Here is a 14317-nt window from a genome sequence, read left to right on the forward strand (position 1 = left end):
CAACGTAAATGTCCTTCCATTACAAGCAAAGGCATATAGCTACCTTCTTTACCAACATACCCACTAGTAACAAACAGTAAGTGGTCACGAGGAAGAAAAAGAGAGGAAGAAAGAGGTCAAGAACATCAGATGCTTTTGAAGATTTAAAGAGAGTGGGAAAAAATGCTTCTGGATTTGGGAAATAGAAATCCAAACATATCAGAAATAAGAAAGGGGTACCAGACATCATTGTTAATGTATTTAACATTATTCTATAAGTATTAGATGGTGCAATAAAATAGTAAGTATTAAAATTAGAAAGGAGGAGATAAAATTGTCATTTACAGATGTGATCACGGTCTATTTAGAAAACTCAAAACAATCAGCTAAAGTATTATTGGAAACTATAGAAAAGATTAGTGAGAAAACCAAGGACAGACTTAAGCAATTATTTTTTCAATGAAATAATATTAACCAATGTAAGAATATAATGGGAAATATCACTAATCAAAATTGATAGTGATAGCTCACATTTGTTGAATGCTAGCCCTTGGCTAAGTACTGTCCTGAGCATTTTACCATTTTCATTTAATCCTCACAACATCTTTAAAAGGTGTGACTCCCAGTGCCTCCACTTCATGTATGAGAAACTGAGGCTGAAAGAATATCAATGATTTGCACAAGTTGTGGAGCAGCAAGTGGACATGCTGTGTTCCTCATCAAGCAACACCCCAGGCTGACTCCAGAGCCCAAATGCACACATCCTGGGGTAAATTTAGTGAAAAGAGAAAACTATACAAGTATAAAGAACATAAAAAACTTTAATAAGCATACACCTGTGCATTGTTCCTTAACTAAGATTTAATAATGTAAAGATATCAATTCTCAAATTACTGTATATATTCAATGCAATACAAATGAAAAATCCTAGCAAGATTCTTTTTTCCTTTCTTTTTCTCTTTTTCTTATATTCTTTATGTCAGTCTTTCTGATAAAATGATCCTATATTTTTTTCTGGAAGAATTAAACATGTGAAAATAGCCAGGAAAATTCTGTCAAAAAGATCAGTAAGGGACCTTGTCCTACAAGACACTAAAATATGCATTCTTGCCACAAACATCCTGGTCAACGCTCATGAATAGACAGATTATGGAACAGAACAGGAATAAAATCAAGTATTCACAGGAATACTTAATATAATGCAGCAGTCATTTTTAATCAGATCGGCAAGAATAAAAAAAATTGAAAATACTCAATGTTAATAAAGGCAAAGAGAAATAAATGTGTAGTTGGGTACATGGTTAGTGGGAACACAAGCTGATACAACTCTTGGGGAAGAGCAATTTGCATATATATACATATATATATTACAATTAACTCTCTGAGCCAGTAATATTATTAGTAAGAATTTTTAAGGTAATAAATGCATAAATTAAACATAGTATTGTTGATTATAGCTAAATACTGGAAATGACATTAATGTATAATAATAGAGGAATAGCTCAATAAATTTTGTTACATATTAAAGGCAACTTAGTACAATCATTTAAAAGTATGCCATCTCTTCAATGGCATGAAAAGATGTATCATCAAGCAGATAGAAAACAGTCTGTATAACATAATCCCATAAGAAACACAATATGTATGCATATCCATATAAAATATATGCCTAGGAGAGATCAAATGGACACAAATAATGTTAAAGGTAACATTTATCGAACACTTACACTATGAACTAAAACCATGTTAAGCAACTTTGATTACATTATCTCATCCTATCTTCACAACCACCCTATGAGGTAGACACTATGATGGTCTTCGTTTTAAGTGATGAAAAAAAGAGACTTAGAGATATTAGTAACTTTTTCAAGGTCACACAGCTAATTAGTGGTGGAGTCAGAATGGAACCCGAGCCGTCCCCCACGGTGCTACAGGTCACTCATGTGCACCCGAACACCCGGCACTAGTGACAGCCATCCAGGGAGGAGGGTTTGAGAAACGTTGGCTCCCTCTTCCTTTTACTCTGTATTGTTTGAATTTTCTTCCATGACCATGTATTATATGTGGAGATATGGAAACAAAGAAAAAAAAAAGGAGAAAGAAATCAAAGGTGACTTTGCCACAGCCATTTCAATAGGTAGATGGAGATGAACACATTTCAAGAAAGTGAAGAGTAAAAAGATGAGAGAGAGGTAAGAGGCATACAAAGGGACTGATACAGATAAATGGCAAAAACACCCTCTATAAAGGATTCAATCAATGATGTAAGCAAAAAATTACTATAACCCTTTATAGAGGGGGTTTTAGCAATATGTTACCCAAAACAAAACCAGGCATGTCCTTTCCCCCCAGAAACCTCACTCCCAGGAACTTTTCTAAAAGAGAGAAGGAGGCACAGATAGAAAGGCCTTCATAATGTTTTGCCCTTTGCTATTTGAAATGGGGTGCAGGGGAAAGAGCTGAGGGTTTGCAGTTAAACCTACCTGGGTTTGCATCCTTGCTTTGCACTTTAATGGCTGTGACCTTGAGCAAGTTACTCAACCCCTCTCAGTCTCAGTTTCTTTATCTCTAAAATGAAAATAAACACACATACCTCACAGGATTGTTGTGAGGATTAAATTAGATGTAAAATACAACAGAATGTATGAAATATAAAACAGCATTTGTTTTTACCTTCCATCACTCACTAATATGTATACCTTAGAATGAATGTATAAACATCAATCAAAACTCTAGGGTAAATCATATAGCTGGGTCATTTCCACACTTCTCTGCATCAAAGTATCCTAAAATATTAAACACTATTAGCTTTTAAAGCAATTCAGAGGTAAACCTATGTTATGATACCCTGACACTTTCTCAATCTCAATTAGCACTAAACTAATTAACAAAACTATTTTATACACTACAGTGCATCATATTTTTCTTCCTTCCTCCCTAATCCCTGGTGTGTTGTAAGGGTGATTGAGTATCTAATTACTTCTTAATTGAAGCACATATTATACATTTTTCACTAGTTCAAGCTTAATGCTTTTAGTCCAGAAATCAGATTCAAGGAAATTAAGTTGAATTGGGATTTGGGCAACTATTATAATGAGAGAAGGTTTGTAATATGTCTAATTATAAGTAAATGTGGATTTTAGCATTATTTCCTATGGAAATATTTCAAGTACAGGAATGTGCCATAAATGACTAACTTAGATGATTAATAACATTGTTATTCTTATTTACAATCTTTTATTCCTAATTACAGTGATTTTATTGCTGGGAACCACTAAATATAATCATTCTTTAAGGAAAAGATATTAGAGAACCGCTGGTTGTCCCCATACTAAAATCAGAATGAACATTCATATCTGTGAAAAATTATGAGTTTCTCTGCAGCATAAAGGTTACAGGACTTCACGCATGCTGCAAAAAGAAAAAGAAACATAAATCTTGGGATACTTGGAATCTAACCCATTACATTAATAAAAGATATTTATTTACAGCAAACCATAAAAATATTACTATCAGAATGGCATTCCAATTTAGTTAATACTTTACAGATAGTATTTCTTGTGGGGGGGTTTTCTCATTGAATTGGGCAGCAGTGAAAAACTCTGAAGTAGGTATTCTCAGACAACATGGGTTTTTTGCCTGTTTGTTTCCAGATAAGGGGAGCAACCATCTGGAATAATTTGGTTGAAGACCACTTCGGGCAGAAGACTAGATTAAATAACTTTTTGAGATCCAATTCAACGCCATGCTTCTAAGATGTCCTGGAAAATATTTTATGCAGACCAGGCCTAAAAGCCTTTATGAGTTTGTGACCACTGAAATGAGAAGAATTCAGAAATTTTGAAAGCGTTTAAAGCACTGTAATGGAAAACGGAAATGTAGCAATTCGTTTATTTGAGAATGTGTGGTCTAGTGGCAACTTGATTGATTAGGGAAACCTCCATATTATCTAATAAATATTTTGGATTTTGTCCAGGACATTGGGCATTGTCTAGATTATTGTTTTGTTAAAAGTTTTAACTAGAATATTTGTTTAATTAAAACTGAAGTAGCCAAAAGAACAAGGCAAACCTGTTTGTATTAACATAGAAATATCTCCAAGATAAATGAGCAAAATTTTTGTGTTGCTTTTTTTTTATATATTTTAAAAGACATTGTCTCACACCTTTGTGAGAGTATATCCACCTTTCCTCTAATGCGGCTTCTTCTCTAACTTACAGGAGAGGGCTCCCACCCCTAACAAAGAGGAAGTGCCCGGACACTATCAGGCCATGTTCATTTCCATGCAGAGATTTCACATTTCCCAGGTTGTGCTATCTGTAAGCAGCTTGCTAGCATAATCAGCAGGACCTTAACTATCACATAATGAAATGAAAATATTAACAAGAAAGTAGAGAACTTCATAATTTCATCATGTTCCTGTATTTCCTTGTAATCGCTAGCACCAGGCTACATATTGGTAGATGTAATGCAGATCAATTTTCCAACGCCCATTTAAAAGACTGCACTTTAAAAGCTGAGACATTTAAATCAGATGCCCACAATACTATAGTTCATGTGGATGGCAATAACAAACCACAATACCACCACCAGCCTCGTATGGCAAATGGTGGCCATTAGTTATGTCACTGTGTTCCACTGTGCTCAGGTGTGAATTCAGAATCCTACTCAACACCCTTGTGCCAATCCCTCAAGAGTTGGCACAGACGTTTGAGTGTTCTGTGTCATCAATGTCTGTTATTTTTATAAATCTTTCTCGAACAATCCTATGTAGAAGAGGGGAAGAATGCCCTTGCAACAGTCTAGGTGAGAGATGATGCTAACTTTATGGGTTGTGATAGATAGATTTGGAGCTATCAGAAGGAAAATCTAAAACTGGATGATACATGGAAAGGTGAGGTGAGGTGAGGTGAGGTGAGGTGAGGTGAGGTGAGGTGAGGTGAGGAAGAGGAGTGTCAAGTCTGACTCAGGTTTCTAGGAAAACTTGGAGAGCCTAGTCTATGAAGGAACATCATAAATTCAATCTCGTATATGTTGAGTTGGAGATGCCTTTGACACACCCAAAAGAAAAGTCAGACTGACAGTCAGGCACTCAATTCTAGAACTTCATAGAGAGACCTGGTACAGGAATATAAAGGAGTGGGCTATCTGTGTTTAGTGGCAACTGAAGCTGTGGGTATAGGTGAGTCACCTACAGAGAGAGCAGGCCCATCAGGCTGAGCGGGGAGGACTCTGGCACGAAGTGAGTGCTGGGGTTTACAGTTCCCCAGTTCTATGCCGCCTCTGCTTCCCTAAACCTCTGTGAACTTTATCACAGGAAAGAGACCTAGAGAGAATAGACAAGATATAAAGGAGAATGAAACTGACATGAATACCTCTCTATAAGGTTTCCGTAAGTCTCAAAGTGGAAAAACAAAGCTAAAATTTTGATTTGAGGAAATTACCAAAAATGAGCATCCATGAGATGAAAGGCATAACAGAACATGTTTAGAGGCAATAACCTATTCTCAGTGATTTTCTTATGGAAAATATATCCTTCAGGTTTAAAATCATAAAATCGATTTAAGGTATCAGAATATATTAATGTTCAACATACAAGTTGGCCCATGACTGCAAAATGGTCTCTTTTCTTCTGCCCAAACACAATTTTGTTTGAATTCATGGGGGAAGAAGGGCACTAAATTATTCTGGAATTGTTATGCACAATAAATAATTAACATTTCTAAAACATACAAAAGGCGGAAAGGCCCTGGCCAGTGTGACTCGGTTGGGCGTTGTCCCATCACCAAACAGTTTCTGGTTTGATTCCCATTCAGGGCTTGATCCGAGGTGGGGGGGGGGGGGGGGTACAGGAGGCAGCAGGTCAATGTTACGCTCTCACATCTATGTTTCTCTCTTCTCCCTTCCTTTTCTCTAAAAATCAATAAACTATTCTTTAAAAAGGGGGGGAGGACAAATATGGAAGCAGGAATATTCTCTTTGTTTAGTAATTTTGAAGAAATGCCTATACAGTTTTGATATGTTCAAGCTTGGGTTAATAACAATTTTATATCACATAATCAAAACACAATAGATAGGCTGAACACCCTTGGTATTAGGGCCTCTTCCTGAAATCATTTTGAAACCCTTTAGGAAACTCATTCCATTTTCAAGAAGTTCTATATGATACAATAAACTGAAAACAGCAATACCCATCGAGCTTTCATCCCTCACACCAATGCTGTGCATCATGTTAAACTATTAGATTGAGGAGAGTCCAGGTTCTATTGACTAAAAGCATGGCTTTGAGCTTTCCATTTATCCAGAAAGCATAATAGCAGCTTTCACCTAAGTGGTCATTCCAAGTTGACATTCTCTCTTTCCCCACATAGCCCCTCCTTTCCTACCATGCCTTATCCTTTTCTCCCCTATAGCTCTTTTAAGTTATAAAAGAAAACCGATATGGAATTGATGCTAGCTATAGCTTCATTAACACTCAGAAGACAACATTATTAATTGCAAAAGTATACGTGGAGAAGAATTCAACACAGCTGAGGGTGACTACAAAGACCCAGAAAGAATTACAAGGACAAGTCTGACAAAGCAATTGTTCAGAGAAGGTTGCTTAATCACCCCTCTTTTTTCTTCTACATTTTTGGGCGTTTTTAAAAATCTATTTGGGGCACACTTACATTTTCCCTTTTTAAGACAGGAAAAAAAAGGAAATATTTAAAGAGCTTTGTGGTATTCCTTTTTACAGAAAATAAATTAAATAATTATAATTAATTATAGTTACTGTAAGCATGTGTGCAGATTAACAATACCTGAGTCACAGGGGAAATAGATAAGACTAAACAGTAAGAATAGCCTTTTAAAATGGGATAATACTCAATGAAAGAAATAGGCAAATAATCATTTCATTGATAGATTAGTACCAATATTATGACACCAAGAGCAACAAAGAAACTAGGCCTAATGCTTGGCCATATTTTTTGTTTGTTGTTATTAAGTTTTGATATTTTCAGTCTTTCTATAGAAAATTCAATAGGTAAAGAACCATTTAATGTCAACTGGCTCCCAGAAATCTGAACTAGCAATGCACCTGGGTGAGTTATATGCTAACTCTCTATACAAGTACAAAATCAGAGTTCTTACTTCTGAAATGGTAATATAAAAAGTTACAGATTATTCATGGGAATAATAAGTCTTGGTTATCAAAGCCTTGCAGATGTCTAGACATGTCATGCAAAAAAAATGCCATTTTAAGTCCCAAAACTAAAGTTATTTTAGTAAAACATAGCTAAAATAAATCTAAATTATTTTAAACATTTTTTAGAGAACTACCAGGAAAAAAGTGTGGGCTTTTTTTTTCTTTTCAGTTCCAAGAGCTTAAATGAAACATTCATGCATTAAATTCAAAGTCTGACTGTCAAATCATTTCACTTTAATAAAAATTTGAATTACTGCCTTAGGGCATTATTAAATATCAAATAAAAGCACACATCCATAAGTCTGATTTCCCAATATAATTTTTATGTAGAACTATAACTAGATTTGTATAACATATTTCAAGATAAAAGGATCAAAAATGTATTCATAAAAGGATGAAGTCAGAATTGGGGTCGCCTTTGAAAGAATTCCTGCACCATTCTTAGGAATTTCTGGAAAAATGACCTCCTTTACGTAATCTCAGCCTCCAAAAAAAGGACATGAATCCATCCTCCTTTTCAAAATACCTAAATTGTAATTGACTGAAGACTTTCAAAATTATACATTACCTTCCTATCATACCGTGAATATGAAGTATCTGAAATATACATAATCTCATTAACATTAAAGTCTTGTGCTGTGTGTGTGTAAGAGAGATAAAACAGTGATGGTTATTTAGATATTTAGAGAGGCACCTCTGGTCTAGGAGGATATAGATCAAAAATTCAAGATAACCTTATTTCATTAAAAAGGGTCATTTATAGTCACTGGTAATCACAGACAGTATATTAAGCCTAGGCTGGAGAAAGTCATATATTCATGTTGAACAAACCTCATCACACCTCACTTCCTGCCCCTCTTACTGGGTGGCTCCTGTGAGCCCACCCTTGCACCCTTCTCCTGCTCCAATCTCCCATCCTCCCTGCTGCTCTGGTCCCTCCTGGCTGCTACCCCATTCTTCTTTAAATAATAAAAGCAAGTCACAGAATCACTGTGTCTATAAACCACCACCTCTTCTTTCTTCCTATTAAAGCGCATGAAGTGCCCGTTCTCTTACAAAAGTCAATCTACAAATCTGCTTAGGATTTCATCCCCTTTCAACTTTTCAGACACTTCACAGCTAGGACTACCCCTGAGAAACAGCATCTTCAGCCCCTCCATCTGCTGGCTCACCCTCCTCAGCATAAAAAAGTTCTAGTATTTCTTTTGTTTTAAAAAAAGAAGTCTCATTCTCACCACAATAAAAGAAATGATATATATGTGACACTGTCAGCCAATGCTACAATGGTAATCACATTGCAATATGTAAGTGAATCAAGTCAATGCCATGCACACCTTCAACTTACACAATGTTATATGTCAAGTACATGTCAATTTTTTTAAAGTCTCCTTCAGTCTCATCCCCTCTCTGCTGCTGCAGCCTCTGCCATCACATAGCATCTCTGCCTCCTCCCTTGACGTTCAACTTTGTCCCGTGGCAACATGCATTGCTCAGCATCCTCCACCCTGACTGCCAGTGTGGGGACACTCTGACCTCTGTTCTGCTGCACAACTGCATTACTTTGGGCAACTGACCTAACTTCTCTGCGCTTTGGTTAATGTACCTGTAAAGACTCAAAGAGTGTATGAACATTTAATGAATTAATGCCTATGCAGCATGAGGACATTATACATATATATTTAATCTCTATGCCAACAACCCCCATATTCAGTTTAGGCCTCTTCTCTGATCTCCACTCTCAAAATTCCAGCTACCTTCATGGTGGATCCACTACTGGTGAGTGACAGGCATCTCTCATTCAACATGCGCCAACTCAGCTCTTTTGGGGAGGGTGGCGGGGAGTGGAACCTGCCTAAAACAATCTTTTTTATACTCCCCCTTTAAGGCTACAGAAAAATCTGCACCTAGATAAGACGCATAGTAAAAATTCCCTCATCCACATAGCCAAGGTCTCCATCAGATTCCACGGTGAGTATATGGTACATCACATTCTACTCCACAGATGCATTTTCTTGTGAGTCTGTGGGGTTATGATCAATTCTTTCTGGAAATACTAGTTTCTCACAAACTGCCTCCTTGATCTGTAAATACTGTGATATTTCATTAGGTTCCGTGAAGAGGGAAGGTGAAACGTGGATTAAATTAGCAATTTTGCTCTCTCGTGATGTATATTCTCATAACATGTAGGTCTTGTCGGCCTCATGGTAAAGTCTCCTGTCATTCATCCCGATAAGCCCGCCATCAATTCACAAGAAAAACTGCAACAGCAAGAAAAAGCTGGAAGGCATTACTCTAATTTTCATACTTAGACTTGAAACTCCATGATCATGAAGTTCATCCTCAAACAAGGGAACTTGTGCAAAAAACTTAATCTGCTCTCTGGCTTTCAACTGCACTGTATCTATATGATTTATCTTTAACTTGAGTGATTCTCCATGTAATGTTCCCTTATAATCTATTGCATAGGTTCAATCAGAGGGTTTAATAACCTCCCTGGAATGTTCACCCTCCATCCAGGCTACTTGAAGCTTCCTTGGCAGTTGTTTACACATCTTAAAACATCTGTAGTATTGACTCAATCCCAAGGCAGAACCATGCTGCATTCTTAAAATGTTGTCACCAAACATCATTCCGGGGGTAGATGGCACATGCAATTCATCAGCTAACTTCTCCACCTCTGCCAACTTCATGATGTGGGTCTTGGCTGCCGTAAGCTTCCAGGGCCCAAAGAAGTCCCAGTGGTTGATCTGGAAGCCAGGGATCATCACAGTAAAGACGGTGCCCACATGGGCCACGTGGAACAGGCTGGAGTGGTGGTGGCAGCAGACTCGGGTTCCCCTGCCTCACTGAGACCCAGCCGCCGGGGCTTCCGAGCTATTACCATCCTAACTCAACTCTTAATCCTCCTTTCTATCCCAAACAGAGCCTCCTCCAGCTTTCCTATTGTCACTCAATTACACTCTATCCACACAAAACTTATCTTTGATATTTCCACCCTCTTCTATCTCATCCAATCTGTCACTAGCTATCACCTTCAAGGTCTGTCTCACATACATGAACATCTCTCTCCTTCCACTGCTCCTTGTCAGAATACGAGCCTCCATGTCTTTCACCTTGGCCACCTAGCTGACTTCTGCAATGTCCTTCCACTATAATCCAGTGCATTCGATCTCCAGTCCCTGTGATCTACTGAAAACATATATGGGATCAAGCCACTCCCCTTAGTAAAAGTCTGTATAAGTTCTCAATGCATCAACAATAAAATAAAGATGCTTTCACATGGCTGGCAGGCCCTCTAAGAATGGGCCCTGCCTAACTTCCTGCTTTGATTTCTCTCTTCAGGCTCACAGGGTCTTCCTTTATGTACCCCAGTGCATTAAATTTTTACCTCCTCCACAAGGAGCAGCCCCTTGGGACCTTTCCAAAAGATATTCCCACTATCGGAAATCTCCATCGCTACATTTCTCTGTTCTCATTCATGGAGTTACTACAAGTTTCTTCTCATTCCTACCAAAGGCAACTTGCCTGGTCATCAACTTCAAAACTAGGAGGGTGAAAGGCACTGTAGTGTATAACATAGAAACTGAGAATGAATGAATGACTGGAATATAGGATATTATAGTGCTAAGGAACTTCTAATTTGCCTGGACATTCAAGATACAAAGTGTTATGTGTTATGATGGATTCAAAGTAAAATAAACATGTTTCAATCCTCAAGAAATTTGAAATCTAACCCCAAAAAATAAGAAATACACTAAGTTAAATGGGAGAAATAATGTGAAAGGAGAGGTACAATTTAGAGGAGAAACAGAGAATTCCTGCTGAGAGTGGTATTTGAGTTGGGCCTGGAGGGTAGCAAGGATTTCAATAGGCAAAAGGCGGGACGGGAAGGACTGTGTGAGCAAAACACAATCACAGATGTAAACAGACAGTCTGGCTGGAGTACTGGGTACATACAGTGTAGTAATAAAAGAGAGGCACGGAGACTGGATTGGGAAACACATGGACAAACGATCACCTTTTGCAATTCCTGTGTTGACTGTCTAGCTCATGAGACTGTGAGCTCCTGGACGCCAGAGATTTCTACTCATTGTACCGCTCGCCTAATATGTGACTATCTACTCCCAATGGTCCAATAAACAGTCAAAGCTCTGTCCTGCTTACCTAGAAAACTATTTCAACAGATACGACTCTCTTACGGGAAGCAGTGGCTTGCCGGCCATGTGCTGACCTATTACACACTCAGGCAATTTACAAGGTAAAGAAATAATGCAGTGTACAGTCATTTTTGTAGACTTTATCTTTCCCATGTTTATGATGTTTTATTTTGTTAGCTAATATAAGGAATCCATATATTGAATTTAATATATTAAAATATATATTATGTTTTAATCAATCAAAAATACCATATTCTGATTATTAACCAGTGCTTCTTGATTATCAAATAATAGCACTTCCATAGGACAAGTATTTTCATTCATGACAGATCTGCCGTCTCCTACCCCAAAAACAATACAATCAAATCTGTGTCAGACAATGAGGATCTGCTTTGAAGCTCACACACTCCTCAAGTCCCTTCCTTCACGTTCCTCCGTCATGAGGCAGTGACTGCTGAAGCTTCAGGGGTTTAACACAGTACAGTACAGTACTAAAGGGGTGCTTGCATATCCCTGTTTCTCTGTCCTTAGGAGAATCCGTACTAAAGCAACATTTGGAATGAAAGGCTGCTCTAGTGGGAAAATCTGAGGACTGCAGATTCTTTTCAACAATGCATGGAATTTTTTTTAAAGCCACCTCACTTCTAAATTAACAGGGCTTGAGAATGTGTCATAAATGTTATGAAAATAAAATTCATATTGCTGAATTATCAGGATCACCACGAGAGTACCTTTGGTCTGGTAGGTTTACACAACCATGTGCCCACGTCCTTACTTAACCTGAACGTACCGGAGGAAGCCGGGCTTGGTCCTGTTCCCTTTGGCTACTGAAATGCAGCTCTGATGACTCTGTCACTAAGTGGCTGCGTGGGTCTAAAATTGTCTCCCAAAATCCCATCACAGCCTTCCACGAGTTCTGCCCCCTTCACATGTGTCCTCAGCCTTCGGAATTCTTCAATCTGAAAATAAAAGCGGAAAAATATAGATTAATCCTTTACCAGACATTAACAAGCATGATTTAAAATATGCATACATTGCCACGATTAAAAGAGAAAATTAAAACTAAACTTCAAAAACAGGAAAAAAAACTTAATTCTTCCAGACCTAAGACATTAGCCATGATCATTGCACAAGAAAAATGAAGACCAGAGAAGTAAGTACAGGTATCATGAAAACCTGCTGAACTTATTAATGCAAATATGATATGCACCTCTCTCAAAAATTTTTCATGCTTGCCAGTAGGATAATAAGAAAGAGTGAATGGATGAACGTGCTCTCATAGGCTTCCCAAGTATATCTTTAATTAATAAGTTCTGATGTTACTGTACGTTAACACTGATTAAATGTTAGATTTATTAGATGGAGGTTTCCTTCATCAAAAGACTCTCTTTGCTGCTCTTCCAGCCCTTTGGAGAACGCAGGTCCAAAGAATACCTCTAATTTCCCAAAACTTTAAGCCCAACTCCCTCCCTTAACAATATCAATTTTCAAGTTCATTTCCCTTTCTCAGGTGGCCTCTCCAGGTCCCAAGGTTTCCCTTTACCTGTGAAAAGGTTGTTCCCATAGTCCCCAGGGCCTTTCCCATCAGCCACACTGCAGTTTCTCTGACCTGCCAGGTCTGTACCCCCTAAGAGCCCATAGCCTGACAGACATGACCCTTTTAAAAGTATGTAAGCAACAAGCAGACATGTGAGGAACACCGCCAGGCTCATTCCCATCTATAGGGAATGACTTATCTACAGGGCTCATTATCTGCTATTTCATTTAAATGCCTCAGAGTCACGTGACTCAGTCTTCATTCCTTATGCAAAAGGAGAAATTGATACTAAAAAGGTTAAGAAAGTTTCCAAATTAACCAAGTCTGACACTTCCAAGCCCACCTGCTTTTTTCCCAGATCCATGGCCACCTCTTCAGAAATTCTAGTCCAATCAAGAGAACCTACATCCTGCATGGATGCTGAGCAAATGTGATTTGATCAGCATCAATCCACCAAAAGTCCATTGTGTATCAGAGGGTTATATCCACAAAGGTTTCTTCATACAGCACAGCCATAGAGTCTTCACATTCATAAAGTGAAAGAAAATGCAAGGAATCAACTGACACAGGGTTACTAATAAAAATCTAAAATCTCCTACAGACTTGAGGGGGCCCATGAAATCCCTGAATGACATGCACAATTTTTACCTGTGCATTTTTTCTGAAGTAGAAGTTCACTGACCCCAAAGGAGTTGAATCTCACAAGATTCTAATCCAATCCCCACATATACATGTTGGGATATAGAGTTGGGGGCAAATTAAATGGCTTGTTAGATCAGAACCCAGGTTAGAAATCTGACTTCCAATATTTTATTTTTCCATGTCTCCAATACTGTTTGATTTCCTAAGTCTAGGTGTCAACTGTCCTGTTTTTTTAAAGTAATATCTATATTTGTATAAAGATGCCAGTCAGATGAGCAATTGGCTGTTTAATCTACATAATGTCACTAGACCTTCTCAGGGTCTTCGAGTGGGGATATGAGTGGGGATTATCACAGGCCACGTCTGGGAGGTTTCTAGAGCTGAGGCTGCATGAGAATCCCCTGTACTTATTTGTGGAATGTATTTCACTCAGTTTTCCCTAGGGGAAGAGTGGGAAGGACCCCGGTCAGTGAGAGGATCCTATGCTTTTTCAAAAAGAAGATTATGAAGGTGAAGGCAGTGGGCTCATCATCATAAGGCCGTTCTCATCCTGGCTCTGCCATCTAAGACCCTAACAACCAAATCACATGACCTCTTTAAGCCTCAGTTTCCACATGTGTACGAGGGAGATGAAATGACAGTATTGGCAAAGATGGTGTTAGAAGTAAATAGAATATTTCATGCAAAGTATTCAGCATAGTGTCCAAGCACATGGTATTTGATATCTACTAGCCAACTTCTTTTGAAGTCAAACCTTTAGCATTTTGGATAAATATTTAACTCCAATTTTATATGCAGAAAGTAGACTGAAAA

At 38.0% G+C, this 14317-nt stretch overlaps 1 protein-coding gene and 1 pseudogene across 1 annotated transcript in view; both read right to left on the bottom strand.

Annotated features, from left to right (window-relative positions):
• Positions 1-2534: 2534 nt before the first annotated feature.
• CA8 (carbonic anhydrase 8) overlaps positions 2535-14317 on the bottom strand; it is a 69898-nt gene continuing 58115 nt past the window's right edge. Inside the window, exons 8-9 of the mRNA XM_023750899.1 lie at positions 12116-12284; positions 2535-2547 (exon numbers count right to left, since the gene is read on the bottom strand). Coding sequence (XP_023606667.1) covers positions 12150-12284 — 135 coding nt within the window. The 3' untranslated portion in view covers positions 2535-2547; positions 12116-12149. The remainder of the gene's footprint in view (positions 2548-12115; positions 12285-14317) is intronic.
• LOC102436630 lies at positions 9160-9933 on the bottom strand (annotated as a pseudogene).

This window comes from Myotis lucifugus, unplaced genomic scaffold (assembly GCF_000147115.1).
Source record: "Myotis lucifugus unplaced genomic scaffold, Myoluc2.0 scaffold_17, whole genome shotgun sequence".
NCBI lineage: Eukaryota > Metazoa > Chordata > Mammalia > Chiroptera > Vespertilionidae > Myotis > Myotis lucifugus.